Here is a 24,974-nt window from a genome sequence, read left to right as displayed (position 1 = left end):
GTTAGGCAAAATACAAAACAATAAGAAAAAAATAATGACATAATAAACTTACTTAGTTTTTTCTTAAAAACATAAATATTTACTGTATATGTTACTATTAAAAGGTTTTAAGCTGTATTCTAGCTTAGTATTTAAGCTAGAATACAGCTTAAAAACCTTTTAAATGTACTTTCTACAAAAATTTCTAATAATAAATGCAACAGGAAGAAACATAAAGAAATGTTATTACAGCATCAGAATATTATAGAAAATAATTCCATTAAATGAATACATATGACACACATTTTAAATTAATTTTAAGATAATTGTATAATTTGTATTTTAAAAAATGTATGAGTTTAAATATTCTAAAGACATTTATCTTTGAAACATCTTTTCATTAATGTATAAATTACAGAAGTATAAAGTGTCATACTTCATAAATACCAAAGTAAACGTGTTATACTACACAAACTATTCAAATATTTAATTAAAATTTAACATAATAACTAAATTATATTTATTAACAAATTTCTTTTAATGCCCTTTTAATGTCACAGAATTTTGATAAAAAGTATGTACATAGAAAGGAAATAAAAAGAAATACTAATATAAAAATTTTTACATCTTCCAATTAAAAGTCTGATTTCAAAATGTTTTGAAATTTTAGATTTAAATTGCTTTCAAATATTTGAAACCATTTCTAAAATATAAATTTATTTTGACATAAAACATGTTATAAAGAAATTATAACATGTCAATGCTTTTATATATATATATATATAAAAGCATTGACATGTTATAATTTCTTTATAACATGTTTTATGTCAAAATAAATTTATATTTTAGAAATGGTTTCAAATATTTGAAAGCAATTTAAATCTAAAATTTCAAAACATTTTGAAATCAGACTTTTAATTGGAAGATGTAAAAATTTTTATATTAGTATTTCTTTTTATTTCCTTTCTATGTACATACTTTTTATCAAAATTCTGTGACATTAAAAGGGCATTAAAAGAAATTTGTTAATAAATATAATTTAGTTATTATGTTAAATTTTAATTAAATATTTGAATAGTTTGTGTAGTATAACACGTTTACTTTGGTATTTATGAAGTATGACACTTTATACTTCTGTAATTTATACATTAATGAAAAGATGTTTCAAAGATAAATGTCTTTAGAATATTTAAACTCATACATTTTTTAAAATACAAATTATACAATTATCTTAAAATTAATTTAAAATGTGTGTCATATGTATTCATTTAATGGAATTATTTTCTATAATATTCTGATGCTGTAATAACATTTCTTTATGTTTCTTCCTGTTGCATTTATTATTAGAAATTTTTGTAGAAAGTACATTTAAAAGGTTTTTAAGCTGTATTCTAGCTTAAATACTAAGCTAGAATACAGCTTAAAACCTTTTAATAGTAACATATACAGTAAATATTTATGTTTTTAAGAAAAAACTAAGTAAGTTTATTATGTCATTATTTTTTTCTTATTGTTTTGTATTTTGCCTAACTTTATAATTTATCCATAGTGATTTTATTTCTTTTTTTCCTCTGGTAGACAAGTATAAAATAATTTTTTATATATTTGTTTTAAATTTATATTACTGTTGCTTTGTATATTTAGAATATTGATGTTTTATTATATTTTTTATAATTATTTTTTTTAATTACTTCATCTTTTCTCATTTTTCTTATATCTTTAAATTTAAATTACATTTACAAATTTTTTAAAATTGGTTTTAAAAAAATGCATTATAACTTATAATTTTTATTTATTTTTACACAATATAAGTTATATTTATTTTTTTTTATAGGTTTGTATATTATTTAGATGAATATAATGCTGGAACTTTTAGACAAGCTCAAGTTAATTTTTCTCTTCGTAAAGTAAATGTTATACCATTATTTGATGCAGCAACAATGTCACATCAAATTCATATTTATCTTCCTCATTGTAAATTAAATTTATGCCCTACAAAAACTTCAAGTGCAAAAGATACAGAAAAGTCAAATTCTGTTGAACATACATTACATGAAGAAAGCAATGATTTTGAGATGGATTCAAAAGATATTGTAAAATCTTCATCTGTTTCAATTGTTCAAAATCAACCAACACCTACTGTTTGTATGATTTCTAAACATAATAATGGTAGTTTTAATTTATGGCATTTAACATTTGGAGAAAATTCAAGTTTTACTCAGGTATGTAAAATTTACAATAAGTAATATCAGAATTTTTATATATAACGTTATCAAAATATGCTGAAATATATAAAATGAATGTGTTATAATGGTTTTCTTTTTTATAAAATATAGAATAACAATAATAGTAATTTATTTATTATTATTATTATTATTNGTCCATTGTTCGCAGCCAGTCCGTTGCTTGAGTCACGTAATGGCCAAACAGAAAGTCCGTTATTCAAGGCATACGTTATACAAGGCACCACTGTATTAACAAGTAGAAATCAAAACATGTAACATCGAAAGGAATGCCAGTTTTATAGTAGTTTTGTTTTGGTTTTGGAAAGTGAGATCATTGAGTAATGTTAGATATACTTTTTGAATTTTAATTTTAATTTGTGTTTGTTTTTGTTGTTTAAATAATTTGTTATAGATGTTAAATTAATTATATATTGTCTTTTCAGCTTCCTTCAGGAGATACACTAGAAAGAAAATTTGATATGCTTATTAGAAATTGGCATCAAAATCCTGATATACTTTTTAGTATTCATCCAATTGATGGAAGTCTACTTGTTTGGTATGTTATAGTAAAATTATTAAAATTTTATTAATTGTGTATGCAGACAATTAATTGAATGCTGTCTAAAAGTGAAGAAATCTTTTATATAGACATATTTTCAGCATATAATGCATTTTTTCAACTTATATAAACCAAGGAAAAAGAACACGTATCAAAGATTTGGAATTTCAAAATGAAGAATTTGTTATTTTATGTAAGAATGTGGACAGTTTTAGTCGTGTATACACGCATGCAGTATTCTGTATACATAAGCAATATAAAAGTAAAAACAATAATGAAATTTAAACATCTTTCTTAGAAAAAGACATAACTTATAATTTCATTTATGCATTATAACATTTATATTCATAATAGTGCATAGTAACTTTATTAACATATTATTTAATTTGTTTATTTTATTAATTCATTTAATTCTACTTATTAACTTAACATGTGAAGAATTTTTATACTTTAATAAAATGGATATTAAATGTGAAAAAATAAATGCAATAACTTTGAAAGAAATTGCAATATTGCTAGATTGAAAGTATGGAGATATGCTAAATTATTTCTTAAACACTATGTTTGACAAAATCTCTTTAAATATTATTCTATTTATAATTTCTTATATATATAAGAAATTATAACATGTCAATGCTTTTATATATATATATATATAAAAGCATTGACATGTTATAATTTCTTATATATATAAGAAATTATAAATAGAATAATATTTAAAGAGATTTTGTCAAACATAGTGTTTAAGAAATAATTTAGCATATCTCCATACTTTCAATCTAGCAATATTGCAATTTCTTTCAAAGTTATTGCATTTATTTTTTCACATTTAATATCCATTTTATTAAAGTATAAAAATTCTTCACATGTTAAGTTAATAAGTAGAATTAAATGAATTAATAAAATAAACAAATTAAATAATATGTTAATAAAGTTACTATGCACTATTATGAATATAAATGTTATAATGCATAAATGAAATTATAAGTTATGTCTTTTTCTAAGAAAGATGTTTAAATTTCATTATTGTTTTTACTTTTATATTGCTTATGTATACAGAATACTGCATGCGTGTATACACGACTAAAACTGTCCACATTCTTACATAAAATAACAAATTCTTCATTTTGAAATTCCAAATCTTTGATACGTGTTCTTTTTCCTTGGTTTATATAAGTTGAAAAAATGCATTATATGCTGAAAATATGTCTATATAAAAGATTTCTTCACTTTTAGACAGCATTCAATTAATTGTCTGCATACACAATTAATAAAATTTTAATAATTTTACTATAACATACCAAACAAGTAGACTTCCATCAATTGGATGAATACTAAAAAGTATATCAGGATTTTGATGCCAATTTCTAATAAGCATATCAAATTTTCTTTCTAGTGTATCTCCTGAAGGAAGCTGAAAAGACAATATATAATTAATTTAACATTTATAACAAATTATTTAAACAACAAAAACAAACACAAATTAAAATTAAAATTCAAAAAGTATATCTAACATTACTCAATGATCTCACTTTCCAAAACCAAAACAAAACTACTATAAAACTGGCATTCCTTTCGATGTTACATGTTTTGATTTCTACTTGTTAATACAGTGGTGCCTTGTATAACGTATGCCTTGAATAACGGACTTTCTGTTTGGCCATTACGTGACTCAAGCAACGGACTGGCTGCGAACAACAGACTTTCCGTTCAGCAGTTACATGAGGCAAACAACAATCTTTCTGTGAACAAGTGCGAATGATGTTTCCACTCTTTTGCCATTGCCAATGACAATCTGCTATTTTTATAATATATTAGTATTATTAGAATATATTATTATATCTGAAGTACAGAGCTCTCGTTGGGATTCGGCTTGCTCCCTTGTTTATTACTTACATCACCTCAGTGCAGGGTATTTACATTTATTCAAGTGTTGTGCAAATCATGGCTTCTAAAAAACAAAAAGATGATTTCAATTGAAACAAAGCAAGACATCATCAGAAGGAGTGAAAGTTGACAAAAACTTCCTTGTCAAATGGGGAGAGGTTCAGGAGTTTACCAACACTCATTATCCAAACAGAGCTGAGACCAACAGGATCAATGATCTCTACAATGACACCTTTGCCCGTCATTTCCGACAGGTGAAGAAGAGAGAGAAACAGACCACCTTAGACATGTTTTTCAAGAAGCAAGCTGCCAAAAAACAAAGGATAGAACAAGAGGAGATGACCCTGCAAACTCCGGTATCCTCTCTTGAAACTGACTCCGATTAAAAAACAATAAAAAGAGACTTGCTGCAATGTGTAAAAAATCTGTATCTATAAATGTGTAAAGAAAGTGTTCCTCCACCTCCTCCTCACATCATCTGAATACCCGGCATAATTGGTGACTGCTCCATTTTCATTTTTTTTATGGTACAGTATGGTTATTTTATGCTGCAGAACGAATCATATGTTTTAACATGTATTTCTGTGGGAAAATGTGTTTCGTATAACGGACTTTTCACTTAACAGACGTTCACCTGGAACGGATTAAGTACATTATACGAGGCACCACTGTACATAATTCAACAAAATGATTTAATTAAAATCTAGAAGTGAATCAATGAAATCATGTAATATAATTTATTAACAATCTTATCTTCACAATAAATACTGTAGTTTAAACATTGAATTTATATTAATATACATGTAATGATTATAAGATAATTAACATAAGTAAACAAATATCATGTTAATTAAAACCTAATGTTTCTATAACATTATCTGATGCTGTATAATGTTTATAGTTGAAAAAAGATCACTGAAGTTATTCTTTTTGTTAAAAGTAAACTGTAAATAAAACTATTAGTTCAAAAAAATTGATTTTTACTAATGTAATATCAACAATAAGGGCAATGTGCCAGTCAATAAGTAAAAGTGAAATTGAAGCACTTGCCAGTGGCCCTTCACACACTAACATAACAGTCATCCACTCCAAAACAAAACTGAGATTCATTGCTAAAAATAATATGCTGCTAGTCCACAGCAGTTCATGTTTCTCTATCACAATACCACTGTAAACAAAACTAATAATGTTAGGACACTAATGATAAGATGTGTAGCAGTTGCCATGCATACAAATTTGCATCTGCTAGTCAGCTGCCAATGGCACAGGAAGAAACAGGATTTTGTAACAATACTTCCATCTATCTCCAGATAGCAGACAAAAACACCATTGCAACTGCTTGTGCTTGTCTCATAATCAGATGATCATCTCTCCTAATAGTATGTCTCGTGCATCCAGACCCTGTCTACCATGTGCATCCTCAGTATCCATTGCCTCCAACACCTCTTCCTAGTTAGATGAGAACAGTCCAGATGGCAACCAGTATGGCAAAATGGCAATGCCATTTCCTTTAGTCTGATGAAGCAGCATTTCTCCATCTGTCAGATGTGCACAGTGCCTTCAACTGTATCATATAGACATGCCTGGCATTAAAAGATCTTTAAACAAAAATACACAGAAAATGCCAAATACAGTGAGCCTCTGCAAGCCTTTCTAGCCTCTTATAGGATAGTGAAATAACAATCTTAAGGTAATTTGATGACATTATGTGGCATGCAATTGGACCAAAACTATTCATTTCCATACCTATCTAAGACATAGATGTATGCTGAGCTTTATAGTAATCAGACTATTCTGTATTGGTGCATACTAGATGCATCTAACTACTTTTGCCAAAGAGTGTATATCTCTACCAATAATTACTGATAGATATATACTAAATCAAATTTTTAAATTTATTTAAAACCAGACAACCTGTCAAATTGTGGCTATGATTAGACTAAGTTAATAAATCAAGAATGATGTTACAATAAAGTTAAAAAGAATGAGTAAATATTTCAACAACATGAAGCAAAATTAGAAATTTTATCACAATTTTACTGAGACATAATAATTTCAATAGTTTATTAAGATTTCATTAAACCAAAAAATACTATAAATTATTAATACTAAAATCTAAAAAGTTACATAAAAAATACAAATCTACCTGAATATTGGATTGAGTAGCATCGGTTGCAAGTGAAGCTGATGATGATCCTCCGGAGCCACTTTGTTTACTAATGTCATCATCAAAACTTTCTTGGCAGTCTAATTTTGAACTCTTCATTTTATTTTTATTGTTTTTATAATAAATATGTTTAACATCTAAAAATGAATTTTTAAACTTTCTTACAAACATGTATTTAAAATCAATAAAAATAAATTATTATTATTCAAATTTAATATCTAATTTTAGAGATATTATAATAAGAAATGTATCAATAATAATATGATTTCAATAATCTTTTACATCCTTTCATAGTTTTTAAACTACTAAAGCATCATTAGTGCCTACTAAGTAAATATCAAACTCAGTGTTTTTAAACACTTAACAAAATATCAAACACCATCTATTGCTGAGAATTTTTATTTAATGAAACACTAACATTTTCAGCCTCATAGAATAGGCCATCTTCAGGTGTAATTGAATTCTAATGTATTTTATAATTGTAAGAATGGAATGTCCAAAGATTATACATTCAAATTTAAAACAAAAATAATAGATAAAGTAACAAATAAATAACAAAATAAAATATACTAAATACACTGAAGCAACAACGATGCTTCAGTGTATTTAGTATAATGCCAGGGATGCGGATGGATTAGCTTCTGCATGGAAATTCTACATAAAAGAAAAATTAAAATATAAAAATTCTTAGTTTGTACCTGCCCTTATAGTTTGATGCATTTTTATGTATTTATTTTATTTACTTTTTATTTTATTTTATTTATTTCATTATATTATTTATATCATTGTTGCTTCAATGTATTTAGTATATTTTATTTTGTTATTTATTTGTTAATTTATCTATTATTTTTGTTTTAAATTTGAATGTATAATGTTCGAACATTCCATTCTTACAATTTTAAAATACATTCGTATTCAATTACACCTGAAGATGGCCTATTCTATGAGGCTGAAAATGTTAGTGTTTCGTTAAATAAACATTTCTGAGCGACAGAAGGTGTGTGTTTCATTAGTGCCTACTTCGAATTATACCCTTTAAATTTCCACCTATCTGTAATATGTATCAAACACCTTTGAGTATTCTCTCTGTAAAATTTCTATTTTCCTATTACTGCTGTTTTTAGCTGCTATTACTATTTGATTAACAATGTCTCTTCCTCTTATAAACTGAACAGTTTTTTACATTCCTTACTACTCTTTTATACTATAATCTGATAGCATTTTCTTTTGTACTTTTATTTCGTTTATGTTCAACAATTTATTAAAATATATTAATATAAATAAATAATATATAATATTTTAAATATTGTTGTAGTCTAGATCTTGTTTAATTAGATTTTGTTCAATACTCTTTTATTTGAAGAAACATTAATCTTTGCTAAAATAAAATAAAATTTATTTATTTTTTTTAAAAAAGATTAAATTTTTAGAGAAAAAAATTAAGAAATTACTATAAAACACCTCTAAATTTTAGTTTTGAAGAAAATACTTAGAAGTAGAAAGCAAAATCAGACAAAAATTTTCTTGTATAAACATTTTATAATAATTAGATATAAATGAATTATCCACATCTTTTATGAAATAATTATCAGTATAGTTCTTACATAACTTTGTTTCTATTTCTGTCATCAAGAGTGTTATTAAACTACATTAATCAAAACATAACATACATAACATGGTTACTTAAACTTGGTAAATTGCTCTGTTTGATTGAGTAAATGTATAAGAAAGTTTTTCTATAAGATCCAAATATGTTATTTAATTTTATACATTACATTTTATAGACAAACTTTAAGAGATAATGCATAGAAATAATACTTTTATGGTATTACTTGATAGATAGTGGAAAGATAAATAAACAAACTAATTTGTAAACATTGGTTTTTATGTAAATAATTGATAGCATTAAATTAAGCAATTAATAATATCTGTTAACTAAATTAAATTAAAATCTGTCAAAATATTTTTTTAGATACCTGAAAATATATTTGTTAAATTAATATCATTATTCATATGTTCAATATGATTGTTTTCATCAAGTTTCCACATATTAAATCAAATATAAAACAAAACAAAAACAAAGAAAAAAAAAACACTAGAATGGAATGTAGAAGTCAGATATTTAGCAATAAAATATTTTTTGGAACCACAATGTCACTAAACATTTGGCTTCTACATACCATTTGAACATATTTTTTTTTTTTTTATAATTGTAGAGTTGATATTTAATGGAAAATTAAATAAATTTTTATGAATCAATAACAATTCTTCCTTACTATCTGGAAATGTTTCTGCATCTGAATGGCCATTATCTGCTATATCCACATCACCATTTAAAACTTTTTGGCTAATTTCTTGTATTAACTGTTCTGCTGCTACAGTGAAAGTCATCTCTTTATTATTTAACCAATGTAATACAAAATTTGGCTCAGTATTGCTGCTAATTCCAAGCATCGTTGGAACTAAAGGAATGTCTAAAAAATAAAATATGATGATTAACAAGTATCTACAATAATACTCCTTTTTTCTGTTTCACTTAACACTGAATTTCAAAAATTCATATATCAATTTTAATATTTTAACACATTAAAAATAAATTTATTTACCTGTTTCAGCATTAATGCTTGCTGCTAAATGAAAATGTACACCAGGAGTAATATTGGAACCATGTAATCCAAAACTATGAAAATCATGAACACTGTATGTACTAGGAAGAGTAGGTATAGTTTCATGTTTATCTTCAGTAAACTGAGATGCTTGCCTTCGTTTATATTGACTGAAAGATCTATTTTAAAATTTAAAAAAATTAAATTAATCAGTTTCTCACATTAGTGTTTGTCTGTGTGAGGGGAGCAGGATATTGTTTACTCTGTTTGAGGCTTTTTACTCCTGCGCTTTTTGTTAATATGATCCTGAATATAACTAAAAAATTTGTGCGCTATTGGGGAATCCCCGAGTTTCCACTCCCCACCTAAACTATGATAGAACAACGTTCGCTAGCAGCGCTGTGTCTGTAGGCACATCCAGTTAGAAATATTTACATTCAAAACAAAAGTGCCCACTAACTAAACATTTCCATAGTATTTTATTGCTAATAATATATCAAAATAAATGTAATTAAAGTACTTTTATTTCTTTGTTTTTATTAGGAAAATTATTTTTCGTTGCCTGTGACGCNATAATAAAATAAAGTTTTTGCTAGAAAAATCTGTTTAAAAACAAAATAATAATAATTAAATAAGTAAAAAATGCTATGAAAAAAAAGAAAAATTGTTTTTAAAAATATATCACATGAAAATCTTTGAGTAAGGAAGAAGTAAAGGAAGTATCTCCTTAATTGTCAATAGTGCAATGAGTCCTATATGCACCTAATAAATATTCTCTCTATTATAAAATATTTTGTAAATATATTAGATCTGTGTAAAAACTTTAGACAGTTGTAATGTATTTGAAAACTTAAACTACTCAACTAGTCTGAACTATCTGATTGAAATTATCTTTCATTTAGAACAACATAAATTGAAAGATTCAAAAGCATTTCTTAAATAAAATAACTTAGTTCCCTACAGCTGAATCTATCATATTAAAAGATTAATTAAATAACTAGTTATAATTATGTATAACTTTAAAATTTTATTTAATTCAAGATCCTAAGAAACTATAAACTGTTATATTAAATGAATATTAATACAATATAATGCCAAAAATTATATATTATATATATTATAATTTTTTAGTTTAATAAGAAAATGAACAAATATTCACATTTACTTACTTAATATGTTTTAGCTGCTGCATAATACCTCTGCGGTGCCTATGTGATTGGCGTTTTGAGTTATTAGCAGTAACAGTTTCAGTATGCTGAATATCAGTTTTACCTTCTTCTGTAAGAAGCGTTTGAACCCATAATCTACATGTATTATCTCGACATGATGTAATTAGCATATTAGCAACACTTTCCCTACAATAATAAATTTTTAAATTAATTATATATTTGTACTTTTTAATATAAGTAATATTATTCAATCTTTTCTAGAAAAATTTCATCCAACAAACAACTTTTACTATTTATCTACTTTAAATGTTTATATACAGGGAGTAGACAAAAACATTACACAAGACTATATCTCATTTCTGTTACATATTAGCTAAATAAAGTGTACAAGAGTATACGTAGTGAGCTATTCAATGGCATAGCCACCATGCACCCACAAACCCGCTTCTCATAGGGCCACACCAACCTTAGCACTTAAAAAAAGATAGTGGCACATTTTAAATTATAAAGTCATAATGCACCTCAAAGTTAACACAAAATGCTGTTTGTTCAGTTAAAATAATCAAAGAAGGAAGCACTTGGACACTGTCAAAATTGGGTGAGGAAAACTGCTTGGCTTTTCTGCAGGGCCTTATGAATGCAAAACCATGAAGAGAAGCCAGATAACTTGATTATTAATTTTAAAATATGAAGGCAAAGTCCAACAAAACAGTCATCCTTTTTATTCACTTTCATGTTACAGAATATAATAAATAACAACCATGACCTTTGCAGGCTACTTAGTTGTCAAATATTTAGCTGGAAATATACATCAGTGGTTTTCAACAAAGGTGCCACAGCACACTAGGATGCCACAGTGACACTTTTGAGGTTCTGTAAAATAGTGCTGAGTAGCCCTGTAACACTTCTTATGTGCATTTACAGGGCCACATGTGCCATGTGCCCCTGTGCATGGTACATGGCACATGGTAGTGACTGACTGGACCCTAGTCAAGGGGCCCAGGTTCATGGGGGTCCAGTATGAAGATGGCCAGCTTGTATTTTTTGTTTTTTTGCATGATTTAAAAACAAGATTTGAAGCTGCAAATGTTGTATGTGAATTATTCTCACCAATTTTAGATTTCCAAAACTTAGGTGAAAGTGAACTTTCCAAAAATGCAGCAAAACTTATAAATGCATATGACAGTGATCTGACAAAAGACTTAATCCATGAAATAGTTCACCTTAAGAATATTTATAAAACAGTTTTCCGCACTGAAAAAAACCCAATTGGAATTCTGTGTGTGATTTATGATAAAAGACTTCAGGGTTTATTTGCCAATATTAGTCTCACAATTAAGCTGTTTTGTATGGTGCCAGTAACTGTTTCTTTGGCTGAGAGGTCTTCCAGTAAACTGGCAAATTCACTGAAGACGTGGAAAAGAAACTCAACTGGTCAGGAGTGACTAAATAACCTAGCAATTTTGTGCATTGAAAATGATTTAGCTAAACAAATAAAACAAATTTCAGTGACATGATCAAAAAATTTGCTTTGGCAAATGCCAGAAAATTTACTGTGAAATAATTTAATCAATAGTTTCTTTGGTTTTGTCTTGTTGATGTGCTTTGTTTTTTATTTTCGTCATTCTTTCAGTTCTTGTGTTCGTTCCTATTTTGTTTTTGTTTTTAATGTTGTGCTCATCATTGTAAAATTTGTCAGTGTAATTCCTCTATTGTCTCTAACAAATCTAATTTATGTTTTTGTAAATGCATGCTTAATTTGTGAATGAAAATAATAATTTTTGTCATTTAGCTGCCTTATCATATCCCAAAGCAGCCATGGGGCCGAGTGGTTAGGTCCCTTGCCTCACACCACTAAGGTCTCAGGTTCGAGTGCGGAGAGGGCTCACCAATGATCCTAGTCTGGGGATCCCACTGTAGGATGCAGAAGCCATACTTATGTGTATTACTAGAAGTATAAAAAGTGCAATAACTTTACATTGATAAAGAAGAAGGAGGTGATGTAAGAAAAAAATTACAAAGTTGGGGTACCACTATTAGAAAAAGATTGAAAAACATTGATCTACACACTAACAGTGTTTCTCCCAGTAGATGAATGCTCCTGCAATAGTCCCAGTGCCATATGGATGCAAGAATGAAAGACATCCACTTGTTCCCATTTCAGCTTTGGAAAATTTTTTACCTTTTAATCTGATATATTTCTTGTGTTTTTAAGGAAAATTTAAATTTATTTGATGATTAAGTAGCCTACAAAGAAAGGTCATGGCCATCATTGATTTTTTTTAATTGATATTAAAATTGTCATTCTGTGAATTTTAAATGAAATTTTTAATTTGAAAATTCTTTATTCAAAACCAAAAACATTTGAAATAACTAAATAAATTCAAGATCTTTAATCAGTTTTTGAAGTAATTTACTTAAAAGCAATAGTGATGATTAAATTATAATTTTACAATTAAAATTTTAACTATATATTTGTCTGGTAAAAGTAAATGATATTAAAAATTTCTTGTAAACTTTCTAAGATAATTTCATAATGTTAATGAAATTATCATTTATTAACATGAAATAAATTATCATTTATTTCATGTTAATAAATGATAATTTCATAAGCTATTTCTAAATAACTTACCTTGGCATGTATTTACTTGTTTTTCTCCATGAAAAACCAGTTACTGCTCTTGGATGAGCAAGATATATAAAAGTATAACTAACATCATTTAATATTGATGATGACCGAACCATTTGAGATGTAAACATTCCTAAAATAAGATATCATTATTAAATCATTCTCCTGGATAATAATTTTTAATTTTAGTAAATGTACTGTACATCCAAATAATCAAGACAGTTGTTTATCTACAACAGTTTTTGAAATGTACAAACCTACTATATATTACATTATCAAATTTCACGTAATGATAACACTCCATAAACCATTGTTCAAATAAATAATAATTACATTTATAAATTATAAATGCAAACTGTAATTCTGAGTCCTTTCAACATTACTATAAGTTACCAATACTGTGATATTGGTAACTTAATATAATACAATTATAAATAATTTAGAAAAAAACATACCCTGTACTTACCAAGTTTAAATAAATCATTCAACAAATAAATGAAATATATAATTGCTTCTACAATTTTACTTTAAAAAACCAAATTTGGAATAATTGTTAACTATAGAAGAGTAGAATATTCAAGGAAAAATGCACATAGTAGAGTCACAGATTGAAAAATCAACATTTCTATTAATTTACCTAATAATAATTATGTATAATTCAGCTATTTTGTAGCATATCTGAATGTAATGTGTATTTTAAAAATATGTAATGTTCCATTTCCAAATTTTGTGATTTGTCAGGTGGACATTATGTTTAAACAGTTTTGGAATGTGTGTTCTTTCTATTGGAGTCTAATTTAAGGGGTGACATTCAATGTAAAAATGGCTGAAGACAGGTGTTAAACACATCCACAAATGTTGGTGAAAAATAATAAAATAATTTTACTATTAAAATCTTGAAAATATTTATATTTTCAAGATAAATATTTTCTAAAATTATTATTTAATTAAATAATTTCTTGACAGATGACAATATAAATGAATCTGATATGAACTGGAATGAGATATAAATCTGACTTATGAAGTCAGATTCATATAATAATTATTTTTGTAATTTAACTCTACTATATCATTCTGTAACTTATTTCATTACTCTCATCAAAGTTAGATACAAGAACTTACTTTTTAGTAGTAACTTTCTCATTTTTGAAATTACTTTATAGAAAAAAATTGCAATTGTATATGATATTTCAAATAAATTCAATAAATTGTCAAAATATATAGTTTTAGTTTAATCATTATAATAAAAATAATCAGATACTCTTCTTGTGTAACATATATTAATATATTCGTAGGACCCAATAAATTTTAAGAAATTGATCCTAACTGTCCATCAAAATTTTATTAACAATTTTTTTCTGTATTAAAACAAATTCTTAAAATGTATAATTAATTACACAGTTACCCATCATGCTATATTATTATTGTTATATAAAAAGTTTTTTCTTATGTCAAAATAAGACATAAATTAATAAATGCTTTAGTATAATTTATTAAATCCTAATTATGTTAATAATTTCCTTACCTTTTCTGCTTTCATACCAAACTTTAACCAATCTATCTGTTTTACCAACAGAAGCAAATAACGAACCATCTGGAGAGAACTTCAATAAATTTACTGGTTGAGCTGTTCTGAAGAAATAAAACTATATTAAATATCTAGCATAAATATTTTAACATTTAGCATAAATAAGCCTAGTTCTAAAATTTTCAAGCATCAAATAATTTTTTGTAAAAAATCAGCAAAACAGAAATGTAACACAGGTTGTTTCAAAATGGTCTTTGGAAGATCTTTCAGGAGGTACTGCAGGAGACACTCAGAGTTTATATGAAAGAGAGCAGCATTAGATTTTACAGGAACTCAAACAGTTTACAAGTGTACAGGCCATTCTTTTTCACTGAAGAAACAGTAATAGGATTGGCGTATCTGGATATGTTACAGATGTGTCTTATGCTCCAGTTGCTCGATAACCCACATTTCATTTTTCAACAAGACGGTTGTCCTGTCCACTTTCATAGCAAAGTCCATCTCTACCTGGATACAGAGCTGCCAGGCATTAAATAGGATATGGATGTGATGGATGATTGCAGTATGCTATCTGACTGGAGAGGAGTACTTAAGGTACTTGAAATGCAATTTGAGGCTCAATAAAATTTTATTGCATCATGTGTTGATTTCAAAATTCAGTTAAAAGAAGAAAGAAGTTTATTATTTCAGATTCATTACTGACATGATCATCACAGTCTTCATTATCATCATGTTTTGTATTGCCACCTTCTAAGACATAGGGAAAGTGTGTCTTAAAATCATCAGGTACAGTGATTTATAAAATTTAGTTTCTATAAATTTTATAAAAACTAGATTTTTACAAATTTTATAAAATTATTTTACTTTTGTTTTGTACTTGAGTAAAACAATAAAATTGTTTTACTCATCATCCCTCTTGTGAAGCCAATCACTCACTATATAATGAAAAAAAACTTTTGTAAAAACAAGTACAATAAAACCTCTCTTATGAGTCTATTAATTTTTTCTCTCCTTATCTCAGCTGTTTGTAACAATTCAGCATATCTCTTGTTTATGCTATCATATTATATATACAGCACATATTTGAATTTTCTTTCATTCTTGACTGATTTCTTTATATTCTTAGTTATGTTCAATACTTTAATAGTAGATAATATGACAACTTCATTTACTTACTTGCATTTCCAAATGCAGTTCCATTTAGATTGTTCTTCAAAATCAAATGTAGGCTGATCTGAATCATTTACTTGAAAATTTATTTCTTCTTGGATTACATCCTCTGTTTGTGTTGATAAATGCCACATTTGAATATATTCTCCAGCTGTTAATAATTTACTACCTGAAAAATAATTGAAAGGAATAATATTGAATAATCAATAAAATTCAGAAGTTGCCAATTAAAAACTGGCAACCTAATATTGTTTACATTTATAGAAATCTAAATATAAAAAGTTATAAATAAAAAAATTTTGGATTAAAGAATTCTTTTAAATTATTTAAAGAATAATGCATTAGTCAGTCTTATAAAATGAAACCAATGCATTCATTGATACAGTAGAGCATCGATTATCCGACCCCCGATTAACCATCACATCGGTTAACTGACCGTTCTAGTCGGCAGATTTCAAATGTCCGCTAGTGATGTGGCGCTACAATATTTGGCTATGTCTTGGCTACTTTAATATTTTAAATTTTTGCATGTTTTAGCTGGCAACAATGGCTTGACCATGAAAGGGAGGCCAGTATTTAAACTATACCTAATTTTCTAATTATGAGTGGTTGGTTGTTTTGTGAGCAATAAAATAATTTTAAAATAATTTATAACGATACAATAGTGACGATTATTATTTTTAAAAAAATTTTGTTAGGATTAACATTGATGAAAATTCATTGCAAAGTAGGTTAATAGCAATATACTAATATACTAACTACATGGGATATACTAATATACTACACTAATAATGTATTTTTTTCATTCTTTCCGGTTATCCGATTTTTTCAGTTATCCGACCAACCCGAGTCCCCAATTGAGTCAAATAATCGATGCTCTACTGTACTTAAAAATAGCAAAACATTGTTTAAAATGAACTACAGGTATCCCTCATACTACACAACATTCTAGAACTCAAACTGCGACACAAAAACTTTCAAATGAAGCCTTTTTATTCAAATTTTAGAATGTTTTCAGCAAGTTTGAATGGCCTTCGTCAGGAACAGAAGAATCAAATGATTCTGAATTTCTATAACAACATTTGTTCTGGAACTTTTTAATTTTTGAATTTTCTTAGATGTCTAGTTTGCAGGCTCATGCATAAATAATTACAATCTATATTAGTACTTGTACCAATATACATATAAACTATACATACATATAATACATGAATAAATAACTAACTAAATCAGGGGTGGCCAAACTTTTTAGCAGGCGGGCCAAATTTCAGAAATAATATTTCCTGCCGGGCCACGCACCTAATTTTTTTTTAAATTAAAGTAAACAAGCAAGCGTGCTACAGCTTCAACCGCATCGTTGCTTTCCAGTAGGTTGAGATCGTGGTCAAACACTTGCCTGGTTTAATGTAAAAAAAAAACACACAAAAAATAGGTATATTTATTTTTTTAAGAAAATGAAACATAACCGAGAATCATTTATTTAATAACCGAGAAACATATTTATTAGACAATTTAAAAATATTTAAAAGTGAGACATCTGACTTTGTTTTACAGAACAAACAAGTGCATCAAAATTGATCTGGACTGATATTGTCGCTACACGCAAACAGTTTTCCAAATGAACATCAGTAATTCGTGTTCTCACTTGTGATTTGATGTACTTCATGCGACTAAAAAGTTGTTCACACGCATAAGTGTTTCTAAATAGCGAAACCATTGACAGAGCATGTTTGTAAAACGCAAGATATTTATCCTTGTCCAAATACGTTTCATAGAACTCTTCCAAACCTTCTTAACTCTTCTAATGTTCATTTGGTGATATGTACAATAAAGTTAACATTTATGTTCATTTGACCTAGCTCCGCGGGCCGCAACACGACTCCCGGCGGGCCGCATGCGGCCCGCGGGCCTCATGTTGGCCACCCCTGAACTAAATAAAATAAAAAAAATAAATAAGTAAATGAAAAGCATGAGAAACATGTTGAAGTTTTGCACTCTATATGATAATATAGTTTAGAGTGATGAGTTATTTTGTTTACTTTTTCTGCCCTGTAAGCATAAGAAGGCCTTTATTCAAGCCCATTGCATGTTTAGCCAGGCCCCCTGAGCAGCCAACTATTGAAGAATGGAGCCTGACATATCCAGGACAGATCAGTGAGAAATTTCTGTGGTTTTTTCAACTTTCTTGGATTTGATCAGAAAATAGACTGATGTCTTAACTGCCTCACCATACAGCCAAGATGAGTTTGAACTACAGGATGGATAATCAAGATCCTAATTTTGACAACATTGAAATAGACAAAAATGACAATGTTACAACCAAATCAAAAGATATTAAACTGGATTAACTAAAAAACCAGTAATTATTTCAAATGGAACTGTAACCTGCAAATTGAGATAATTTAGATATTTCATTCAATTTTTACCTAAATGTTTCCTAGGGGATATATATGTTTTAAAAATAAATCCTCAAGACTGAATCAAGGAAATATGGTACATATAATCAAGAATTTCCAAGCTTTTAACTAGCTAATCAATTTTTGTAACTAAGTGTTTCCACAATTTCAGCATACATTCTGAATCTGAAAAATTCTCACTTTTTGGAAAAATTTTTTTCACATTCAGAAACAGATATCTCAAAATGATTATGTTTTACAATACTATCTAGGAAAATTAAAACTAAACAGATAATCAAAAACATAAAATGTTAAGAACAGAAATGAATTAACAAAGTATATATAGTTTTTGTAACAAATGAGAAGTTATATTATACAATCCATTTTAGGGATTCCACTTTTATCTATTCATGTCTAAGAATGGCTTATTAACTGGATCAAAAATGCTAAAATTTCTCCAATATAACCCACTGTTAAACAGAAATTGCTTAATTCAGTAAAATATTATACATTGCAAGAATAAAAATATTATAAAAGCATAAAATTTATTTTGTCTTATTTGTAAAGAAATAAAATACAATAAGAAATAAAATTCCACATTGCATTTTATTATATTCTACTTCATGTTTTATTTAAATGATTCTAATGAATACAATTAATTATAATCATTTTTTTTCTGTCACACTTATATTTTAAAAAGCAGGAAGCATAGGTTCATCAAAACAAAATAATTCAAATAATTTATATAACTTTTTAAAATTCATTTAACATGGACAAATAATTTCAAATGCACAAACAACCTACAACTTTTTGAGTTAAATTCATTTTGTAATATATAAAACACCTCAAATTTTAACTGAAAACACACGTTAACAGATGAATTTATTATCTGATTATTAGTAATAACAAATTATTAATTAAATATATTTCAATGTGTCATTAAAAATTAGCAGTTTTAATCAAAATATTTTGAATAAAATTGCAAATAAGGCAAACAATGAGTATATATTTTTGCGATGATCCAATAATCAAGCAATTAGTCATAGCAATGTCAAGAATGTATTAATTAATCTTAGCCCATCAGTGAGTTAAAAAAGCATAAAAATATGTTTTATTTACAAATTACAAATTAAACTCATACATAATTCTCAATCTGAATCATATATTAAGAATTAAATAAACTGAATACAATAGAATATACTAAATAAATAAACTGGATACACTAATACATAATTGAAATAAAACTATTATTATTACTTATAATAAAGAACATACCATCTTGATTCCAAGACAATACATGGATATAGCAATCAGACTCAAATGTTGCTGTCTGCACCCATCTATAATCTAAACGCTATTATATGTATTAAAAAAAACATTTATTTTAATAATATAATTTGATCCAAAATATTAAAATACAATATATAAGCTATTACTAATATTATAATAGTTTTCAATAAAAGAAATTTAAACATTATGTACACCTAAAATATTTTTAAGATTTTTAAATATTTAAAAATTATAATTGTTATAAATAGAATTAACATAAAAATAACAATTTAAATCATATTTGTGTTATTAATGCAGATATAAACATTATATAAAATTAAATAGAATACAAAAACTGAAAATGTGAAAATATTATGATTTTGTTGCAGGTTTTTTTAATAAATAAACTTTTATGAAACAATTTGATATTTCATTTTTGTATCTAATGTCTTTAAATAATAAAGATAAAATTATTAGGTAATCATACTAAAAACAATTCTTATGAAATTCTGCAAAGTAATTTGTTTATACATATAAAATGAAACAAAACAAAAAAAAAAATTTATTGAATTAGCTTCAGTTTTATATTTAAATAATTATCTGGTTAAGTTTTATAAGTATCCTTGTAAATGAAATTAAAATATTTTAAAATTTTTATTTAAAAAATGTATTAAAAATGTTATATAGTGAAAACTTTCATTTGTTATTGTTATTTTTTTGTATAAATAATTCTGATTAAAAAATTTATCTTTATATGCTCTTCAAAGCATAAGTATTAATTATGATAAACATAGAATTATTTTGCTAATTTAAGTGAAAAACAGATTCCAGTCTAACTGATAATGTTCTTGTCTCTCTCCTAGTAAAGATGTTCACTTGAGACCAGCTTTAAAATTTAATTGTCTTCTTCTATAAGTTTATTTACTTTATTTAAAAAGTTTGTTTGTTTTAAGTTTCTTGTTAATTTGGTTCCATTTATTTTGTTAAAACATAGGCATTTCTTTGCTAATGCTTAAATTTTTAAAAACATTTTTTACCAGAATTCATTAGTAAACAGCAACAAAATAAAGTAATATTATTAATTCCTTACTATATTTAAATAAATAATGATGTTAGATAATTTCTTAATGTATTTTATACAAATTAAAAATAAATAAATTTGTTATACTGGATGTAAATCCAGCATAATAAATTTATTTATTTGTTATAGAAGACAGGAAATAAATGTAATATAAACATTTGAACTGACAAACTTTCACAGTGCAATGCATTTTACATCATCATCTAATGATAAATTTATTTTATTTTCTCTATTTCTCACCAAGATACTTGTTGTTATTGAATATAAATTGCAAAAAATAGAAATAAATGTTAGATTTATTTTAAACCAATAACACAACAAAAAATGTAACTGATATTTTTTGATGAAAGTACCAAATTTAAAATAAACTGTTATTAATAATGATCTAACAATCAGAGTAGAATGTAAATTGAAACACAATTTGAATAGAACGCTTTAAACATAAAATAATAATTTAGCATTAAAATATAATGATAATCATTATATTTACATCACAATAGATATAAATAAATGAAAAAAAATCTGTAAATTTTATTTTACAAAGTTTTAACCTCTAATGAAAATTCTGATAATATATCTTCACTTTCAATTTCTCCTTTTTTTTATTTTTGTTCATTATATAATCAAAACTTCTAGAAATATCAACAACATGAATTAGGTGTTAATACATAATTTTATCTTGTATTTCCTTCAATAACTGTAACTGTTATAAAACTTTTATAAGATAGTCTTTATCATTTGAAAACTGCAAAATACAATGATGGAAATAGATCTACAATTAGAAAAATTAAATCAAACATTTTCCTAATTTATCAGATTCAACTAAATAAATTTATTTTATTATTATTGTAATGTATTTTAAAATTAATTTATTATAAAGCATTATCTTACATGAGATGAATTTTCATTTAATAATGGAGTTGGTTCATATATACAAATTTGTCTTCCATATGCAGCAGCAATCTGTAAAAATTTAACAAACAATATCAATTTTAAAAAAATAACATTTTATTACTGTATTTACTTGCATATAAGATGAGGTTTTCATTAATTTTTCTCTACTTCAAAAACCTAGATCGTCCTATACATGTGAGCGAAGGATTCTTTGTGTTGTGGCCAACCTGACAACATTTCAACATATCCTCCACATAGTTTATGCTACCATTATAGGTCTATACTCTATTTATCGTAAGTTGGCACCTACTGAAAAAAATTAAGACACACACCCCTTTGATTATTGGTTTCATCCATCAATTAAAACTGCGTTGCATTTCATTCATACCCAGAAAATAGTTCTTCGTTATTTATAAAATTATTAATGAAATACAGGTTGCTTAGCAATAATTATAAATGCAGTTATTCCATATTAGTTAAATTGTTATTATTTTTAATGAATATTAGCACATTCTAAACCATTAAAAATAAACTTTTTCGGTCATGCACATTATAATGTTTCAGTTTTGTTTTCCATTCATTACGTATTAAGACAAACATGGTTGTTTACGTGTCTTAATACATGCCTTTGATAATATTTTATTTGTGATTAAACGAAATAAAATTAGAATTGTATTAATAAATTTAATTTTCTTTATTCTCATAAAATCACACCTTGTACTACATGCGAGATAGTCTTATATGCAAGTAAATACAGTAAATTAATATACTTTCAAAAAATAATTTAAAAACCTGAATTTGAATAAATGAAAATGCATTTTGAAATAAATAAATATTCACTAACTTACAATTATGAAGATAGATAAATTAATTAACTTTAAAGTTATTATGAGGTATCTACAGTATAATCATCTAATCTAAAGAAAAACTATAAAAACGTGCTCATAACTGGCATTTTTCAATGATCAATTGTGCAGACAAAACAACCTGATAAAATTTTATACCAATATAGTATACTTCTATAATTTGCTGATAATTCTGCTTATATTTAGCAGAATTATCAGCAAATTACAGAAGTAAGCAATTAGACTATTTGTAAATATTATATGATTAATGAAAATAATTGTCTTTTAATATTAAATGCATGTGTAAAAATAATTACAGAAAGATTTATATTCAAATAGTGTCACATTATATTAACTATATCATCATCAAAAAAGCTCTCTTCTGTGTTGTATCTTATAATTTTTCATATAAATAATTAGAATATTTTTTTAAAATAAAAATATAAAATTGATGAATAGTAAAAGTTTTAAATATTAACAGTATAAATTTAATTTATCAATTAGCCTTTAATCCCTTTATTTATATAATACAATATACACACAATAAACCAATATCAGCAAATATGAAATTAATAAATAAAGAAATATTTACTAATGTTTCCATACAATATGCTTTCTATACTAATAATTATAAACTCACTATACTTAGACTACCTAATAATTATGTACTATGTATTTGTAGAAAGTATATTGTATTAGTGTAAATTTAAGTTTTAAAATTACCTATAACTGTCAGTAAAAGTAAACGTCCTGTATTAATTGTTGAAACATTAAAAATAAAAATATATAGTATGATCATAATTTATAAGGCCAGATTTTAAGTTTTTTTTTTAAGTAATATGATCTTATAATGCAAAAGAACAATAAATAAATCTTATTATGCATGTAAAAATTAAAATAAATGCACTAGATATGTTCATATGCAGTTTAAAAAAACTGTATGAAGTTAATCTGTACTTATAGCAATGAAAAAAACTCAGTAAATATCATTTGCACATTATTTACATTTATACTATGCCTTTTTACTATTTTTTAATTTCAGTTAGTTTTTAAAAATTCTTACAATATGTATAAGTTTTCATTAAAAATTTTATTTATGTTAATAAATTAGAAGCTCTTTACATCTATATATATCTATATATATAAGCCATTCAACGTGTCCGTCTGTCTCGTAACCATTTGATAACGGACACTAGAGGCGCCCCTATCGTGTGTCATATTTCAAACATTCAAATTAACAATTTTAATTATTATTTAAATTAACAATATAAATTATTATTATTCATTTGGCCCATAAATTATTATTTGGTCAATATAACAATATAAATAATTCAGTATATTTGTAATAGGAATTTATTATTTCAGGGGCTTATATCTCGAGAAGGGTCGCAAGTAGGGGTATGGTTCCTTTGACTTTATTGTTCGCACAGGGGCTACATTTGGGGGGTCGCCACCTCTTCATTCGGAGGGTAAATCTTACCATTGGGACTTTAACAGAGCTGTACAGCATATTGATAGGAACAAAAAAGTCAAAGGAACCGTGCCTCATGGAAATTTGTAAATAACGCCCACTAGGGGGCGTCCCGGGCTACTAGTTTCAAATAAATCAAAAATTGTTTATGTTGATGATTGCAGTGGACATCATCTACTATGATATCAGAATCAAGCCAAAGTGATTATAATAACCAAAAGAATACAAAAAGGAAGAAAATGAAACAAAATATCTTGTATAGTATCATGGTAAAAAATTCATTTTTTCGATTGTCTAGTCTTTATGTAATAAATCATTGGTAAAGTATTCATATGAATACTTTACCAATGATTTATTACATAAAGACTATTCATAAAGTATTCATATGAATACATTAAAGAGTACATAAAGTATTCATATGAATACTTTACCAATTGATTCATCATAAAATCAATTGTACTCTGCATTGTAAGACCTCCAGCACTTGCCATATTTTGACAGTTATTTTAGGATTAGTTATATCAATCTGTCACTTTCTTCAGCCATTTCTTTCTTTACAGCAGAACAGATTTCTTCTTCTGTAAAAAGTTCTTCAGTGAAGATGTCTTCATCAATTTTCATCCATGCATTGATATTAGATACAGATATATTATTAGAACTTTAATCATCATTGTTTTCCTCCACTTCCTCTTCAGTTGCACCTTAATTTGCAGCTTTAGTAAATCCACCATGCTTAAAACAGTTGACAATCATGGTTGATGTAACTTTGTTCCAGCTTCATTTAAGGTGAAGAGCATCTAGAGAAGACTGATATTTTTTGACAGTTCTCCTGTATTCACTTTCTTGATTTCTATGTCTTGGAGAAGTCAACTATACATGTGGTGGCAATAGTATAGTTTCACAGTTTGGATTAAGTTCTGATCACAAGAATAAAGGAATGATGTCATAGTGGATGGCAAATATGCAATTTTTTATGTGAATTAAAGTGTTTGTTATTTGATGTGCCACATAACTGTCAACCAACAAAAGGATCTAATGCTCTCATTTCCTTAAAACAGCAAAGTGTTTTGTTTTTCACATCACCATCAAGATTTTTATC

General features: G+C 26.2%; 1 protein-coding gene across 1 annotated transcript in view; it reads right to left on the bottom strand.

Annotated features, from left to right (window-relative positions):
* The window catches only part of LOC111630503 (dmX-like protein 2), a 190,820-nt gene that overhangs the window by 140,206 nt on the left and 25,640 nt on the right, over positions 1-24,974 (bottom strand). The window contains exons 4-13 of the mRNA XM_023374610.1: positions 21,557-21,628; positions 19,591-19,669; positions 15,926-16,088; positions 14,747-14,853; positions 13,225-13,354; positions 10,593-10,778; positions 9,424-9,602; positions 9,094-9,291; positions 6,797-6,954; positions 4,065-4,177 (exon numbers count right to left, since the gene is read on the bottom strand). Of these exons, the coding sequence (XP_023230378.1) occupies positions 4,065-4,177; positions 6,797-6,954; positions 9,094-9,291; positions 9,424-9,602; positions 10,593-10,778; positions 13,225-13,354; positions 14,747-14,853; positions 15,926-16,088; positions 19,591-19,669; positions 21,557-21,628 (1,385 nt within the window). The remainder of the gene's footprint in view (positions 1-4,064; positions 4,178-6,796; positions 6,955-9,093; positions 9,292-9,423; positions 9,603-10,592; positions 10,779-13,224; positions 13,355-14,746; positions 14,854-15,925; positions 16,089-19,590; positions 19,670-21,556; positions 21,629-24,974) is intronic.

This window comes from Centruroides sculpturatus, unplaced genomic scaffold (assembly GCF_000671375.1).
Source record: "Centruroides sculpturatus isolate CEXI.00-Female unplaced genomic scaffold, Cexi_2.0 scaffold576, whole genome shotgun sequence".
In the NCBI taxonomy this organism is placed as follows: domain Eukaryota; kingdom Metazoa; phylum Arthropoda; class Arachnida; order Scorpiones; family Buthidae; genus Centruroides; species Centruroides sculpturatus.
This window is presented reverse-complemented; position numbering and strand designations above follow the sequence as displayed.